Below are 17,564 nucleotides of genomic sequence, written 5' to 3'. Positions count from 1 at the left end.
CCAGTCCTGCAACTGCACACTGAACTGCCTGAGAGATTCCTCTGGCAAATGCATTTCTATTCTTTTGTTACCTTTTTATTATCTTGTTCTTTATTTTTTCCCTTGCTGGCTTGTTCTGTGGTTTATTCTCTGCTGGTTTTTGGTGGGGTTTGTTGGTGCTTTGCTTTGTTGGCTTTTTTCTTCTTCTTTCTTCTTCTTTGGGTTTTTTCTTTCCTTTTTGAGATTGTTGGGTTTGTGTGCAGTGCTATCTTCTTCAGCTGGGTCAGCTCCCCACTCTGGCTTACCACACAAATGGTGAATCACAGAATGTTTGGGGTTGGAAAGGATCTCCAGAGATCATCCTCTCAAACCCCCCCAGCCAGAGTAGGGTCACCTAGGGCAGGCCACAGGAGCACATCCAGGCAGGTTTTGAAAGTCTCCAGAGAAGGAGACTCCACAACCTCTCCGGGCAGCCTGCTGCAGGGCTCTGTCACCCTCACCATAAAGAAGTGTCTCCTCATGATGAGGTGGAACCTCCTGTGCTCCAGCTTGTACCTATTGCTTTTTGTCCTGTCACTGGGCACCACTGAAAAGAGCCTGGCACCTTCATCCTGACACCCACCCCTCAGACACTGATAGACATTGATCAGATCCCCTCTCAGCCTTCTCTTTTACTGACATGACTAGGACAATGAATTTGCATGGATTAGACTTCATGTGGCCCTAGGCAGCCTGATCTAGTTTGAGGTGTCCCATCTCATAGTCTGGTGTGAGGGAGACCATCTAAAGTCTATCTATGGTGTCCACAGAGTCACAGATTGCATTGGGTTGGAAGGGACCCTCCAAGGTCATCTTGTCCAACCCCCCTGCAGTCAGCAGGGACACCTCCAACCAGAGCAGGCTGCCCAGGGACACACCAAGTCTGATCTTGAATGTCTTTGGGGATGGGCCCTCAACTACATCCCTGGGCAACCTGTCCCAGTGTCTCCCTACCCACATGGTGTAGAACTTCCTCCTAATGTCCAACTTAAATTTCCCCTGCCCCAGTTTTAAACCATTGCTCCTCATCCTATCCCCACAGATCCCTCTAAACAGTCCCTCCCCAGCCTTCCTGTAGGTCCCCTTCAGATATGAACTGTAGCTGTAAGGTCTCCCTGGAGCCTTCTGCAGGCTCAGAGCCCCAGTCCTCATGTGTCAGCAGTCTACTCTTAATTCTCAGTGTGAGCAATGAGTGTGGCTTCCTGGTGAGGTCTCATATTCCTTACGTGTCTGTTCACTCAACTAGCATCAGCTAGGGGTGCAGGGCCTAACTCTTCAAGCTGGGCTTTTTGTGGTGGTTGTTCCTAGAGGATTAATTGTCTTTGGTTTCCCTGCACACCCTTCCAGGTCTCAGTGGATGGTCGCTATGTCCTGATGACCATCCGAGAAGGCTGTCACCCAGTGAACAGGCTGTGGTACTGTGACCTTCAGGCAGAGCCTCAGGGTATCTCAGGTATGTGTTTGCTGCTTTTGCTTCATTTTTAAGCCAGTGCAAGACTTGAGATCATCTTTGTGGAATACAGACATTTAAATATGTGCAGTGTTTAGCCTTCTGGCTTGTTTCCTTTGCCCTGCTCCTGCTAGCATCCCATTTTCACTTGTGTGTCAGTGGATGGGAAACTCCAGCTTTAGCTCTGTCATGTTTAAAAGGTCCCAAGGAAAAATGGAGATATTATAAAGATGCCAATTTTCCCCTGCATTGATAGTGCCTTCCTGTGTTTAATGGTTGTTTGCATTATGAAAGGCCTCCTGTGTACACCCAACAACCTTGAAGAGAACACGGGCGTCAAGCCTTGAAGAGGCAATGAAGCTTCTCCTCTGTACTACCCAGCAGAAGTTAAACCTGCAGCTTAACCTTTCCTGGGCTTGCAAATGCCTAAAAGTAATAATAATCTGTTCTCTGAACCAGTCTTGACCTGTTTACAGTGATCTCTGTGTTCAGAAGTCTGTTCCAGTGTTCAGAATCTTACTTTTGAATAACTGTACAGACCAGCAGGAGAGCTGGTGTTTTTCCTGTGTCCTAAGATGCTCCTTGATACAGAGAAATAATTACATTTTCAGACCCATTGTTTTACTCCCTCCTTGCTCTCTTAATCCAGGTTGGCCAGGTAGTCACTCAGGAAAACAAAATCACATTTGGTTTTATGGTTTAGATTTTGCAAGCCTCAAGACCCTGCCACTGTCAAGTCCCTACCACTGTCCTCTCTTCCCCAGACTGCTATCTGACAGGAAGAGTGTAAAATAGTCGAAGACCAGTGGCTTGGAAAGATGCACTGAAAATGGAGCAGCAACTGGAGTTCACAGCTTGCTGGTTGCTTACTCATTGCCAGCTGGAGCTGCTGTGTCCTAGACTGGCAGAGACAGGTTGCAAGAAGGAAGTGAAGAGCAGAGTTACCAGCCATAAGCATTCTGATTCTATTCCTTTGCTTAGGACATTGCTCTTTTGTTGTTGTTGTTCCATGCACACACTCTGAAGAAAGGTGGGAAAGCAAAGGTGATGTTTGTCCACCTCTTTTGCCAGGAGGATTATCTGGCTGCTTGTGGTTGAGTTTAGTTAGGCAATTCATAGGACTTTCTTTTAAAGCAAGGGGGAGAAGAAAAAGCAGTTGCTATATACAGTAACATGAAAGGAATGAGTCACTCTGTGCTGTGTGGCCTGAAAAAGTGGATCCCAACCTTTGTAATGACAAAGGAGAGTGAGGAGACTGTGAACAGGCTAGAAAGAGCAATGGAAATTGGTGGGAAGGAGAATACTTTCCTGTGACTGGGAGGTGGGGTTTGAAAGTTGCCTCAAACTTTGCAGTTGAAACAAGGCCACTCTGCTAGTTCCCTACCAAAGAGAGGGGAAAGAATCATTTGAGTTTGGGACAATATGTGGAAACCTCAACAATGGAGTGTCTAAGAAAACACTTCCCTGAAATGACAGTTCCAAACAGTTTTGCTTTCAGTGTTTTGAGGGTTTTTTTTTCAATTGGAGGCAAATCATTAGCAATAAAATTAAGTAGCTAATTATTAATTGGAGCAGAGAGATCTTCATGCTACTGGTGTCTGGCTGGACATCCCATTTAGGGTGTTTGCAAGGCAGTTGGTTCTTAGGTTATCACAGAACATTAGGGGTTGGAAGGGACCCCCTAAAGATCATCCAGTCCAACCCCCCTGCCAGAGCAGGATCACCTGGAGTAGGTCACACAGGAGCACATGAGGTGGGTTTTGGATTTGTGCTTGGTGTATGTTGGAGAAAGCTAAGTGAGAGATCACCTTTGGTTCCTGTTTTCCACTTACTGTGTTCTGCTGCTTGAGGTCATTAAGCTCTAACTCTCTCCAAACAAAGCATCTATCTTCTCTTTTGAGTGATCACCCAGGTGGAAGGAAAATAGAAGCCTTGAAAGTGATTGAGAAATCTCTGCTCCTGAGTGCTTGATTCCTTTCTTCTGGGCTCATCTTTGATATATCTTGGCATGTCTGAACTTCTTAACTCCAAGGAATAAATATTGCTTCCTTCCATTTATTTGTTTTGTAAACTGCAAAGACATTGACTTCCCATGAGCTGGGTAGCAGCCATCCATCATCCTGCAGGGTACTGAGAGCCCTCTCAGTACAAACACAGCAAAGCTGGATTCATAGATTCACAGAGTGGTTTGGGTTGGAAGGGATCTTGAAGATCATTCAGCTCCAACCCCCTGCCATGGGCAGAGACACCTCCCACCAGCCCAGGTTGCTCAAGGCCTCATCTAGTCTGGCACTGAACACCTCCAGGGAGAGGGCATCCACTGCCTCCCTGGGCAACCTGTTCCAGTGTCTCCCCAGCCTCATTCTCAAGAACTTCTTCCTAATCTCCAGTCTAAGTCTGCCCTCCTCAAGCTTCAATCCATTCCCTCTCTTCCTGTCACTACAAGCCCTTGTAAATGTGCCTCCCCAGCTTTCTTGAAGGACTTTCACTGGTGTGTGTGTCCGAGTTCACTACGGCTGGATGCTCTGTGTTTCTCTGGCCATCAGAGTAGGGTTTCTCTCCAAGTTCTAGAGTAGCTAGAGGGACTTGGCAGGGGGTTTCTTTGACATAAAATCTCTTGAGAAGGACAAAACTTAGGAGCTCAGCAAAACTTTAGATTTAACATGCAGTTGGTTCCCTCAGAGGCAGGACACTAAGTTGAGTGGCTTGTCTGGGAAGTTTGTATTCTGTGGTATGAAAAGTAGCATTTAATTGGCTAATCTATCACTTTGCATGTAGAGACAGGGAAGTTTGCCTTACACCAAAATGGCAATTAGGAGTTATGAGCTTTGTGAATGTACTAAGCCTGGCTATACTCTCATTACATTTAATGGCTTTAAAATGACCTTAGCTCTCTCCCTGCTTCCTCAATTACTCTCTCTCTCTCTCTTTTTAAACTTAATTACAGCTCAGCTGTGATCTATTTCCATTATTCTGCTCAGCTTTCAATATGACAGGATAACCTGATGTGCTGCTTCATTGAGGCAGGCACTAGAGAGTTCCCTGAACAGATTGGTGCACAGTTGATTTGCTTGTACTCAAAAGCAAAGACCTAGGCTTTAGTTTTAGGGAAGAGGCAAATTGTGTTTTAAGATCTAAAAGCTTTAATTTCATGGATGGGTGAGTCCTGTGATCTTTCAGCATAGCTAATGCAGGATGCTTAGAATAGTAAGTTGGGCTGTAGATGTAACAAGCATATTATATATCTGAGCTAGCCCTGCTGGTTTTTCTTCCTGCTGGCTCCTAACCTTACTGCCAAGCAGTAAAATATGGATGAAAATCAGTAGAGCCTTTCAGTCCAAGTCCAGGTGAAGAGTGATGGCACTGAGACCTCCACTCATCTACACCAGAAGCTGCATTACCATGTACTGGGTACTGAGCAGTCAGAAGATATCCTGTGTGCTGAATTTCCTGAGGAACCAAAGTGGATGGGTGGAGCTGAGGTATGGTAAACAGCCTGAGTGGTCTGGGTGGGAAGGGACCTCCAAATGTAATCCAGGCCAACCCCCTTGCAGTCAGCAGGGGCATCCTCAGCTGGAGCAGGCTGCTCAGAGCCTTGTCCAACCTGACCTTGAGTCTCCCTGGAGGTGTTGCAGGAGCTGTGGATGTTGTGCTTCAGGACATAGTCCAGTGGCCATGGGAGTTGGGTTGCAGTTGGACTCGGTGATCTTGGTGGTCTTCCAACCTTAGTGGCTCTGTGAGTCAATACTAAGGCTGTGGCACAGAGTGAGTAAACTGAGGCAATTCATACTTGAGAGAAGGGCACTTCTGTTAGTGAGTGTGATACTCTAAAAGGCTGCTAGTGAAAGTGCAGTTTCCTTCTTAACAAGCCCAGAAGTTAACACCTTAGCTGTCTGACATTGTCCTTCGCTGGGGACAGGCTTCTGCAGAACGCTCCAGGAAATGGTCCTGAGCTGACAGGGGAATTCCTGATGTTGAAGTTCATTGTGCTCATCCAAAGAGCATCTGTTCTAGTCTGTGGGAAGTTCTGGGCTTTTAAGGAGGATGGAAAGCTTTCCAGTTGAAGAAGAGAAGAAAAGAATCTTCTGTCTCTCCTAATTGAGTAACTTTCAGAAGGCCATTAAAAATGAAGCTGTGCTTGGAAGCTTAGTGCAGAGGCTTTTCACTCAGCTGCAGCTCCCTGTTCCAAGAAGTCTGTAGGTGGGAGCTTGTGAGCTCTGCTGGCAAAAACCTGATGTGCTCAGCAGCATTGGCTCTGTGGCAGTCAGTGCAGAAGCAGCACATCTGTAGCAGACATCTGAGCTTGCCAGCAGCCCCTAGGGAACGCTGGTGCAGTGCTGGCCACGGGCAGCCAGGTTCTGGCAGTGTTCTGGGGGGGGGGTTACTTAGAAATTCCTCAAACCCAGTATGTTGACCTGTCTGTAAACTGTTGTTTTCCCCCTGCAGCCCACTCATCTGGAGAACTCTGGGGAGGTTCTTCCCACTTGGTGCATATTCAGCCCTTTCCATACCTGTGCTCGCAGTCGCTGTGCTTGTTCAAGGAGGCTGCAGCAGCTGCCAGGCAGAGCCTGCCCTCGGGTGTTACAAGGTCTTGTTTGAGGAGCTCAAGGTTGTATGTTTGCTCCTGCAGGAATTCTTCAGTGGGTGAAGCTGATAGACAACTTTGAGGCTGAGTATGAGTATGTCACCAATGAGGGACCAGTCTTCACTTTCAAGACAAACCACCAGTCTCCAAATTACCGCCTCATCAACATCGACATCGACGACCCCGAGGAGGCCAAGTGGAAAGTTCTTGTCCCTGAACACGAAAGAGATGTCCTGGGTAAGAGCTGATGTCGCAGAAAACTTTTTCTACTTTGCTTTTTCTCATTCTGTTGAGTGAAAGGTGATTCTCCACCTCTGCTCTGGTGAGAACCCACCTGCAACACTGTGTCTGGTTGGGGTGCCTCCAGCATAAGAGGGACATGTTGCTGCTGGGAAGGGTCCAGAGGAGAGCCATGAAGGTGACCAGAGGGCTGGAGAAACCTTCCCTTGGGGGACAGGCTGAGAGACCTGGGGCTGTTCAGTCTGGAGAGGAGAAGGCTCTGGGGAGACCTTAAAACAGCCTTCCAGTACCTGAAGAGCACTACCAGAAAGCCAGGAAAGGACTTTTTAAAAGGGCTTGTAGTGATAGGAAGAGGAGGAATGAAGCTTGAGGAGGGCAGATTTAGACTGGAGGTTAGGAAGAAAGTCTTTCCAGTGAGGGTGGGGAGAAACTGGAATAGGTTGCCCAGAGAGGCTGTGGATGTCCCCTCCCTGCAGGTGTTCAAGGCCAGGTTGGATGAGGCCTTGAGCAGCCTGGGCTGGTGGGAGGTGTCCCTACCCATGGCAGGGGGCTTGGAGCTGCATGATCTTTAAGGTCCCTTCCAACCCAAACCATTCTATGATTCTCTGTAAAATGTTTCCCTTCCCTCAGCCAGACTCTGCCCTCCAAGTGAAAACCAGTATTGTTCTCCACACCTTTAACCTGCTGGCTGGTTCATAAGTGCTCAAGGGTTTGGGGTGTTACTGCAGCTGCATTCTGCCTCTTGGCACTGGTGAAAGCATGAGGGAAAGTCTGGAGTGAGCACCATGAAATTGTTGATCCTGCATGACAAGAATGTTCATGGGTGTGAGTAATCCCTCCTGCACTCCCTTGCCCTGGGGTGGTTTTCAGAGTGTCCTTAGCTTTACAGGCTTGGGACTGTGGGTTGCAAGGCAGATGCATGAGGGATTGTGTGACTCTTCTAAGGAGTAGTTGTGAGACCACCTGTGTGTAGCCCAGAGGAAGCACCCTGTGGAGGGAGACAGTGCAGAAGTGTGGCAGAGAGGGGGGAAGTTGGCTGCAGTGCAAATGGCCAGATTGATCAGCTTCTGCTGTGAAATGTGGAGAGGCAAAAAACCCAGCAAACCACCTGGGATGTGGCTCAGCTCCAGTGTCTCCCAGCAACAGAAAGCACCCTCTAAGGTCTAGCCAAGTCAGATTCACTCCCTCAGTCACTGGGGGACATGGGGAGAGGATGTGGTGCAGATGCCTGTCTCTGACTGGAAGTTTTCTTCTCCTCCCTTGGCAGTGCTTTTGTAGCTCTGCTAACTCTGTTTACCACAGCAAACCTGCAGCAGTTACAGATGACTAAAGCCTGTGGGCTCCTCATGGAGGCATTGCTCCTGATGTTTGCAGCTCCAGAACAGCTTTGCTGTCCTGACTCTTTCCTGTTTGTGTGTCTCATACTGGGAGGATGTGGGGTATAAAATCTTTCTCTTGTTGAAATTGGTTGGAACTTCTGCAGCATTTTCATCAACATTTACTCACCATTGCTTTATGTTTTATGCTCTAAACTGCTCATTCTTTGCTTGCAAGTCCTCCCATAAGTAACTTTGAGTAGTGGTTCTGGGTCAGTTGAGTTGAGGTCAGCACAGGCACCTGTTAATCTGCAGAGGCACTCAAGGTTGTGGTCACTGTCTGTGATGACTGAGGAAAACAAAATGATCCTCCAGGTCTGTTTTCCAGTCCAGTGAAACACTCTGCTCACTGTTTGCTGAGTGGACACACAGGCACAGGGAACAGCAAGTAACTCAGCAGTTTGTGCTGAAGGCTTGGGGCTGCCTAGCTCTTGGAGCTTGGCATGTTCTCCTCCATCAACATTTCACTCTGCTGAAGGCTTGGGGTTGCCTAGCTCTTGGAGCTTGGCATGTTCTCCTCCATCAACATTTCACCCTGCTGAAGGCTTGGGGTTGCCTAGCTCTTGGAGCTTGGCATGTTCTCCTCCATCAACATTTCACCCTGCGTCTGTCAAAGCATGTTTGTACAGTTGGACACTCCACATGCTGGAGCTGCTGCTGCAGAAATGAAAGGTCAGAACTGTCATCAGTAATTAAGGTTAGTGGCACAGATGCTTGGTGTCAGGATTTAACCTTTTTTTTCCCCCTGAAACTGTTTCAGAGGATTCTGTGCACTGTGAGTAAAGGGAAGCCTCCAGCAGTGGGATCAGTTTAGCTTCTAGACCTCTGAGGCTTGCCAGCACACAATCTGCAAAGCTTCCAGGAGGAGGAGAGGCAGGCAGGATGTGTTCTGCAAAGCATGAGCAGAAGCAGGGAGGCTGACTGCTAAGGCAACAGACTCTGCAGCTCTCAGTGCTCAGCAGGGCAGTGGCAGAGGGTCTGCTTGTAGCTTGCAGTCAAAAAGCAGCTGCTGTTAATAATTCAGGGCTGGTTTGGCTTGCTGTGTGTCCAGGTGTGGGGTCTTTGTGTCTTCTCTTGCAAACCTGCTTCAATGTTTTGCTCTTCTGGAGTTCTGTGTTTCTTTGTAGCTTCTGTGGCTGCAAGTGTTTGGAGGCAGTTAGCAGTTACAACCCCGGGGTTGCGCACACACACACACACACACACACACACGCAGACACACAAGCTGAGTTTGAAAGTCTGATGGAATGCTGCCAAAACATTTTGTGTTGCCTTTTCTCATTGTGCTATCTTCACCCTGCTAAGAGCATCTCATTTGCAAAGCAGAGATGTGATAGGAAGTTAATATCATGGCTTCTTAGGTTTTTCAGTCATAGAATTGTTTTGGCTGGAAAAGGCCTCCCAAAATCAGCATCCAGCCATGAAGCCAGCACCACCAGGGGCATTAAACCATGTCCCAGAGTGCCATGTCCCCATGTTTCTTGGACACCTCCAGGGACAGTGGTGACTCCACCTCTCTGGGCAGCCTGTTCCAATCCCTGCAGTGAAGAAGTTTTTGCTGACATCCAACCCTAAACCTGCCCTGGCACAGTTTCAGGTCATCTCCCTCATCCTGGTCTCATCTCCCAGGCAACCAGCACCAGAACAAGAGGACACAGTCTCCAGCTGCACCAGGGGAGGTTCAGGCTGGATGTTAGGAAGAAGTTCTTCATAGAAAATGAGATTGGCCATTGGGATGTGCTGCCCAGGGAGGTGGGGGAGTCACCATCCCTGGAGGTGTTTAGGAAGAGCCTGGATGGGGTGCTTGGTGCCATGGTTTAGTTGATTAGATGGTGTTGGGTGATAGGTTGGACTCAGTGATCTCAAGGTCTCTTCCAACCTGGTTAATCCTGTCCTGTCCTGTCCTATCACCTGATACTAGAGACAAAACCTACCCCCACCTCACTCCAACATCCTTTAAGGGCTTGTAGAGAGCAATGAGGTCTCCCCTCAGCCTCCCCATGCAGGCCAGCAGCAGTACCCTTGGGCAATTGAATCTTTATTACAAAGAGAGTGATGTCTCTTCATAATATGGAAGTAGAAGTAATGATGTCCTTAGCCTCTTAATGAAAACATCATTAAACTGCAGTGCTTCATCAAACCTCCATCAAACTGCACTGCTTCATCAAGTGATTAGTGAGGAATTCAGGGTCATTGCATTTTCATTTTAAACTAAAGATTGCTTAAGTGGTGTTTTTGTTGAAGCACAGCTACATTTGCTATGCATTTGAATTAGATCTAAGGGTGTCTGTAATTCATTTTGTCAGATTTTTAACTGCCAGGAGTTCCAATGGCCATTTGAAAATGGCCAGCTGCTGAGACCTGACCTGGACTACTGCATCCAGTGCTGCAGCACAGGAAGGGCATGGGCCTGATGGAGTGGGTCCAGAGGAGGCCACAAAGATTATTGTTGGGCTGGAACACCTCTGCTATAAGGACAGGCTGAGGGAGCTGGGGGTGTTCAGCCTGCAGAAGAGAAGGCTCTAGGGAGAGCTAATAGCAACCTTCCAGGAGCTGAAGGGGGCTTCAAGAAGGCTGCAGAGGGACTGTTTGCAAAGGTCTGCAGGGATAGGGTGAGGAGCAGTGGTCTGAAATGAGAGAAGAGCTGATTGAGATTAATGTGAGGAACAAGTTCTGCACCATGAGAGTTCTGGAACACTGCAAGGGGTTGCCCAGGGAGCAGGCTCCATCCCTGGAGCTATTCAAAGTCAGTCTGAGCAGCCTGATCTAGTGGAGAATGTCCCTGCTGACTGTGGGGGGGTTGGACTGGAGGAGCTCTGGAGGTCCCTTCCAACCCAAACCATTCTATGATTTCAGAGTTGACTCCAGTGCCTTTCAGGCATTTTTGGTGTGTGTACTGAGGCGTGTATCTGAGCATGTCTGAATGTTTCCTTTGGGACAGTCTGGTGACCCAGTGCTTTCTGTGGCTGTGTTTTGCACCCTCTGCAGAATGGGTTGCTTGTGTGAGGTCCAACTTCCTGGTCCTGTGCTACCTACATGACGTGAAAAATGTCCTGCAGCTTCATGACCTGGCTACTGGTGCACAGCTGAAGACTTTCCCCTTAGAGGTTGGCAGTATTGTGGGATACAGTGGCCAGAAGAAGGACACAGAAATATTCTATCAGTTTACTTCCTTTTTATCTCCAGGTGAGTCTGGGGCTTCCTTTTCCTGGGATCAATCTCTCTCCTGTTTTCTGTTGCTCAGTAGTTACCAGGTATGTCTAAGATGCAGGTAAAGCTGAGTCCCCTCATGCAGTAAGTAGTAGTTGTGCACTTCAGAATGTCCCAGTCCTTGGTCCAGGAAGCCTCAATACCATGGCTACTGGTATTTGAGAGACCTGCAGTGAGAAATTACTCCAGACTGGCTTGTTCTACAGATGGAATTGTAGCATTCTCATAGCTCTTGCTCCATACATCTCTTGTGCACCTCTCCTGGAGCATGATGTGTGTATTCAATTCCATGTTCTGTGTCTGCAGCTGCTCTGTATGGGCAGTGAGAATTATTCTTTCTGTGCAGAAAGCCTGTGCACCTCTCCTGGAGCACAGTGAATGTGCTGTGTTCAATGTCTGCAGCTGCTCTTTTTCACCCTGCTGAGTTACTTCTGCCATTCATAATCACAGTGCCTAAACCAGCATCCTTGTAGTGATGGCCAGCCACTGAGCTGACAGACTTGCCCTCTGTTTCAGATATTATATATCACTGTGATCTGACCAAGGAAGAGCTGGAGCCAACAGTTTTCAGAGAAGTGACTGTGAAAGGATTTGATCCCTCAGCTTACCAGACAGTTCAGGTAAGAAACATGAATCCTGCTGCCTTGGTGTGGTCACTTGTGCAAGAGCTCAACAAAATTCCACTTGGCTGAGGGTGAGAGTGCTTCACAGCTCCTGGGTTGCAGGTCTGTGTGTGTGCTCTGAGGGAGCTGCACCAGGTCTCTGTGTGTGTGTGTGCTCTGAGGGAGCTGCACCAGGTCTGTGTGCTCTGAGGGAGCTGCACCAGGTCTGTGTGCTCTGAAAGGAGCTGCACCAGGTCTGTGTGTGTGTGTGTGCTCTGAGGGAGCTGCACCAGGTCTGTGTGTGTGTGTGCTCTGAGGGAGCTGCACCAGGTCTGTGTGTGTGTGTGCTCTGAGGGAGCTGCACCAGGTCTGTGTGTGTGTGTGCTCTGAGGGAGCTGCACCAGGTCTGTGTGCTCTGAAAGGAGCTGCACCAAGCCTTGTTAGAGAGATTGGGAGATGCCACTACAACTAACTGGGGCAGACTCAGTCCTCAGCCATCTTGCATTTTGCAGCAATATCTTCTTTACTTTTTCCTCCTGTTGTGGTATTCTTTGATATTTGTTTTGGCATCAAGCTGCTGCTTCTCCATGTTTATGTGTTCCTTCCACCAGGCAAATGTTGGTGTGTTTAGTTGCTTTACATGCAGGAGAGTGCAAGTAGGATACAGGATTTTTTCTTCCTGGACAAAGGTGCAAGAAGGTGCAGTGCCTAAAGGGGCACTTAAATAAGCTTAGCCTGGAAAAAGGGGAGATGGCCTTAGGGGATAAAGTTAAGCAAGAGTGTGATAGCATGGCTTGGAGTCTGCCCCAGGAGATCAGGTGTTCCTCCTCATTTCTTCTTTTTGATTGTGCCCCTGGCACATACACAGTTGAGAGTCTCTAAAAGCATAAAGGCAGTGTACATGAGGTGGTTGTAAACAGCCCCCATCTGCTTGTCTCTGCATCTCCAGACAGAAATAGGAGTGATGTAAAGGGCAGATTGCTGGAAATGTTCTCACTGAAAATCTGTTTTTACCACTTCACTCAGATTCATTAAGGGACTTCCACAGGATAACTGCAGGGCAGAGTGAGCTGAGAAAGGGAAAGCAAGCAGCATTCTCTTCAGGAAAGAGCTTGGTACAACACTGCTGTCAAGCTCAGATCCTAGTAGAGCACAAATAGCCATGCAATGAAGAGGGTTGAAAAGGGCTTGCCATGCCTTGGAAAGAATGCCTGCTGCTGGGAAATCAGATGCTGTGAAATAAATGTCTGGAACCCCCAAATCTCATTTTGCATTGCAATCAATTAGATGCTAAATTAAGGTAAAGCAGGAGAGCAATACAGATAATTTCAAGGAGGAAGCCTGCTGTTGCTATGCTCCTGGAAAGCTTCACTTTGTAGATCACTGGCAGAGCTTCACTGCTTGGCTGTAGAGGGGTGGAAGTCAGTAGCAGTGGCTCTGGTTCTCTCTTTATTCACTGCTGCTCAGTCCCAGCTCTAGGGAGGTGTGACCTGTGTAGCTACACTGAGATTGGTGCTCACAGAGAGCACTCTTGGCTCAGCACTCATCCACTTTTGCCTTTTATTAACAAGTGATCTCAGTGTGGCAACATCTTGGAAATGAGTTTCCCATGGGATGCAGATCCATGGAGAAGTCTCAGCTGGGCTGTGGCAGAGGCTGTTGGTCAGGGCCAGCTCTGGGACTGCCTGCACCCTTGTGGAGCAGCTCAGCCTGCCAGTGCTACACACTTCTGCCAGGCTCCAGCCTGCCTTTATCTTTATGGGCTCCTGCTCAGGCCTTTGCTGGTGCTTCTGCTTGGAGGAGTGAAAGGGAGGTGGCAGTTTGTCAAAGCAGTTTATCAATGGCTGCTGGCCTGGGTGAAAGCCTTGCATTGCCTTGGCAGAACTCAGGCACCGTTGCAGGGAGCCAGGGAAGAAACTCAGAATTGAGGATGCAAGAAATATGCTGAGAAGAGGCAGAGATTGCTGATTACAGGAGGATGAGCAGCACTGCAGAACTTATTTCAGAGTTTCAATTTCCATCAGGATTTGCTAAGTAGCAAAGCAAAATGCTGCTGACTGTGCCCTGATCTTTGTCCTTAACCAAAGGCAGCTCTCCTGCCAAGGTCCTTCCTTCCTTTTTTTCTCTTGTGTCTGAAGGAGCACCTACTAAGAGGAGCAATCTTCCTGGCTTTGTATAGCACACATGAAACTTTAATGAGTTCTTCAGCAGTCTTTGAACATCCCTGAGTTCAGAAGATTTGAACTGAAGTGGAAGGTGTCATCTGTATGTGAAACCTGACTTACTGGCAGTTGGAAAATGCCACAGTGCTTGGGTTTTGCTCTTTTGGATCCATTTAGGGTGTTTCACAGATGCTGTGCAGTGCAAGTGTGGACTGGTGGTCAAGTTTACAACACTGTGTAGATCTGTGGTAGTGCAGCTGCTTTGTAGTACCTGAGGTTAAGTTCTTACACCTTGGCAGCCCAGAGGCAGAGCCAATTGGCCACCTTACCCTGCATTGAAGGGAGAGCTGTTTCATCAGAGCTGACATTTGCAGCAGGGTAAGAGCATGCCTGTAGGTGCTCGGCTCTGGGGCACCCTGCAAGTGCACAGTCTGAGCAGAGCTTGTGCAGGTGCCCTTGACTTGAAAGGTTCTGTGACCTTCATGGGGAAAGCCAGGCTGTTTAAAATGCTTGCCACACATCAAAACTTCGTCCTGGCTGCTTTTGCTAAGTGATACATTAAGTTGCACTAATAACTTCCTCTGCCAAATGCTCCTTGAAATTTTGGGGGTTGCTTCCCTGCAAGCTTCCATCCATCACAGTGTCAGAGTGCTTCAGGAAGTAGCCTGGGGTGAGTTGCACAGGAGGCAAAGACACTTGTGCAGGAACTCACAAATGGCACTTGCCAGAAGCTCTTTGCTGCATAAATAACTCAACTGCTGGTGGAAATACAAAGCCTTTCTTTTCTCTCCACAAAGTTGCCAGCCAAGTTGCTGTGTGCCTCTCCATATTAACACCTCACAGTGAGACTCCCTCGTGGGTGAGCAGCCTCCTTGCCTGGCTCACCACTCACCTACTTCTCAGCTGATACGCAGGCTTGCAAGTGCTGCAATGGCAGCAGTCAAAACGCTGTTTGGCTCCTTTTGCCATTCTTTGAATACCTTCCAGCACTGGCCTTAAAATAATTTGCCATCAGCCCAAAATAGATGCTGCTATTGACAGGCACACTTTGGATGAGCTCTTGCAGAAGAATGATGACATTCATAACACAACATGGTTTTACAACTTGGTTTGATTTGAAAGCAGCTGCTGTTTAGATATTGTTGCAGGGATGAAAGCAGGACAAGCCTTGAGGAGGATATTTCTTGAGGCTGGGATGAGTTTTCCTCCTCTTTCTTTTGCAGAAATGAGAGGCTGAGAGCACTGGGACTGTTTAAAAGAGAGAAGACTGAGAGGGGATCTTATTAATGTTTGTAAATGAAGGGTGGGTGGCAGGAAGGGGCCAGGCTCTTTTTGATGGTGTCTCCTGTGGTAGGACAAAGGGCAATGGATACAAACTGGACCCCAGGAAGTTCCACCTCAGCATGAGGAAAATCTCCTTTGCTGTAATGGCCTTGGAGCAGGCTGCCCAGAGAGGTTGTGGAGTCTGCTTCTCTGGAGAATTTCAAGACCCATCTGGATGTGTTCCTGTGTGACCTACCCCAGATGATCCTCTGTTGGCAAACAGGTTGGGCTTGATCTTCAGAGGTCCCTTCCAACCCCTAACACTGTATGATTCAAAGTCATTTTCATGAGGAGTTTGAATTATGGCTCAATCTTCCACCCCCATCTTCAAGCCCTGATTCCAAGTCTCAGGAGTCCTTGGGAGGGGAAATTTGTCATTCTGAACCCTAGCAGAAGTTGACAGCAGAGTTTGGCACCGTGGTTAATCCCTGTTTCAGGAAAAACACAACACAGAGATGATGAATCAGACCTGAGGCTGATTGGCAGAGCTGTGGGAGAAACTCGTGTGCAGCACCTGCCACTGCTATTCCTGGATCTCCCCACTGCTGATGCTGTCATGCCACTAGATGCTCCCCTGAAAAAGGGACAGAGGGCAGCAGAGGAAAGCAGTGTCCTGTGAAAGCTGCAGTCAGCTCATCAGGGCAAGTATTAGCATTGGGTTTTCAGTGTACTTACAGAGATGATCATCATCTTCTTTCTTTCCCTTGTCTGTGTGTGCATGAATAGATCTCTGGGGCTTGGAGAGAAACTTGAGCTGAGAAAAAGCACTCCCATGGCAGAGAAGAAAGGCATTTTTACAATGATTCTGAGCAGAGACAAAATTCTCCCCTTTCCTCCATGGGATTAGGTTGGTTTGGCATCATTTTCTTCCCCCTCCTGAGAATCCACCACAGCCAGAAGGGGAATGCTTTTTTTTCTTCCCCTGAGGAGTTGGATTTTCTTGCCTCCAACAGTATTTGGAGTTTGAATCCTGCCTCCATCTCCTGGAATGTGAGAGTGGAATTAATACTTGGGGTAAACAAATGGCTTGCTGTTGTTTGTTTCTACTCCATTCCCTTTACTTCCTTGTGGTTCCATATTGCAGTAAAGAAGAAAATGAAGAAATAGTGAGGGGAGGAGGGAGTGTGAATGAATGATGTGTTTGTACTGCTTACCACAGTGTGGCAGACACCAGCCCTTTTGCAGGGGGAAGAGGAGCTCCTGGGAAGAAGGCTGAAGTCCTCAGCTCTGCTCTCTGCCTGTGTTCTGGCAGTGGCTCTGGTTCTGGCAGCCAGACAACCATCTCGCTCTGGAGGACATCAACAAAATCCCAGTGACAACTGTGGCAGTGCTGGCTGCCTGCCTGTGTGAATTTAGCATCTTACACCCTTGGCATGTGGCTGTTACAAACACCACTTGCATCTGCCATTACCTCTTCTAATTGCAAGGTAGTGAAGAAGCTCAACCTGAAGACAAGGTCCTCCAGTTTTAAGGTCCTGCCTTGCTTGAATCGTGTGATGAATGGTGCCTGTTTGCAGCCACTCTCTGCTTTAAGGGGTGAATCCTCAGCATGAAGTGCTTCATGTCTAGGAGAGTATCAGGTGAAGGATTTGCTGTAATGACCTTACATGCTCTTGAACTTTGGAACCCTTATGCCTGAGCAGAGGAGTTGGCAGCTGGCTCTACCCCCATTGTGTTTACCCAGTCCCATCCAGTGCACTTCAGATAATTCAGACCAGGGATTCTCACAAGCAGTAAGAGTCCCTGAGCTTCCCAAGTAGAAACCAGATCTCTCAGTTCTGAGTAGGAAGATGAAATTAGAGGACTTTGCATTGCTCTCTGCACCCATCCAGTTCAAACCCTGTCCAGATGTCTGGGGTTGATTTATCCCCTCCTTGCAGAGCACAGGAGGCTGCTGCACAGCTGAGGACATGGGGAGCTTTTGTTCAACAGAATGCAGAACAATGGCCATGTGGTTTGGGCTGGAGGAGTGCAGAAGAGCTCTTTGGAAGAATTAGCACAGTGCCAGAGCACACAGTGTGGGGGATAGCACCCAGTTCATCTGGATCAGCACACAGGCTTTGTGATCCTCTGCTTCTGAGCCTTTAACATTAGATGGGTTATTTTTCTGGGAAGTGTGCAGGGAACTGAAGAGCTGCTTGAAATGTTAATTTGGTTAACCTTCATGCTGAAGATACTGTAAAAAACCTTCACTTGCTTTGAGCCTGTGAAAGAAGCACTTGCTTAGAACTAAAACTCACTGCAAAATATTCTTAGGCCTTCTGTAGAGCTTTTCTTTGAACTCAGAGTGGTTTGGTTCCCACTTTTGTAGTGAATGGAGATGTTAGTTGGCATGCTTGATCCCAACATGCATCCTAGGCTCCATTGTTTCCCCCTCCCCCCTAAGAATTTCTTAAACCCCAATGTGAAATGGCAGGGATTAAATCAGAGCTGTCACCACTGAACATAGAGCAGAGAATCCCTTCCATCTAAATGGTTTGGTGGATTGTTTCTGCTTAAATTGGCCTTCACTGGGGAGGAGAGAGGGCAAATTAAACACCTGATAATAGAATGGAATAGAATTAACCAGGCTGGAAGAGACCTTTGAGATCATGGAGTGCA

General features: G+C 48.0%; 1 protein-coding gene across 1 annotated transcript in view; it reads left to right on the top strand.

Annotated features, from left to right (window-relative positions):
* PREP (prolyl endopeptidase) overlaps positions 1-17,564 on the top strand; it is a 46,450-nt gene that overhangs the window by 11,849 nt on the left and 17,037 nt on the right. The window contains exons 7-10 of the mRNA XM_068160461.1: positions 1,366-1,471; positions 6,099-6,290; positions 10,655-10,852; positions 11,393-11,496. Of these exons, the coding sequence (XP_068016562.1) occupies positions 1,366-1,471; positions 6,099-6,290; positions 10,655-10,852; positions 11,393-11,496 (600 nt within the window). The remainder of the gene's footprint in view (positions 1-1,365; positions 1,472-6,098; positions 6,291-10,654; positions 10,853-11,392; positions 11,497-17,564) is intronic.

This window comes from Melanerpes formicivorus, unplaced genomic scaffold, assembly GCF_026170545.1.
Source record: "Melanerpes formicivorus ecotype bairdi unplaced genomic scaffold, bMelFor1.0.p_v2 SCAF_50, whole genome shotgun sequence".
NCBI classification, from domain to species: Eukaryota; Metazoa; Chordata; class Aves; order Piciformes; family Picidae; genus Melanerpes; species Melanerpes formicivorus.
Note: the sequence above shows the minus strand (reverse complement) of the source record. Positions and strands in the feature narration are given on the sequence as shown.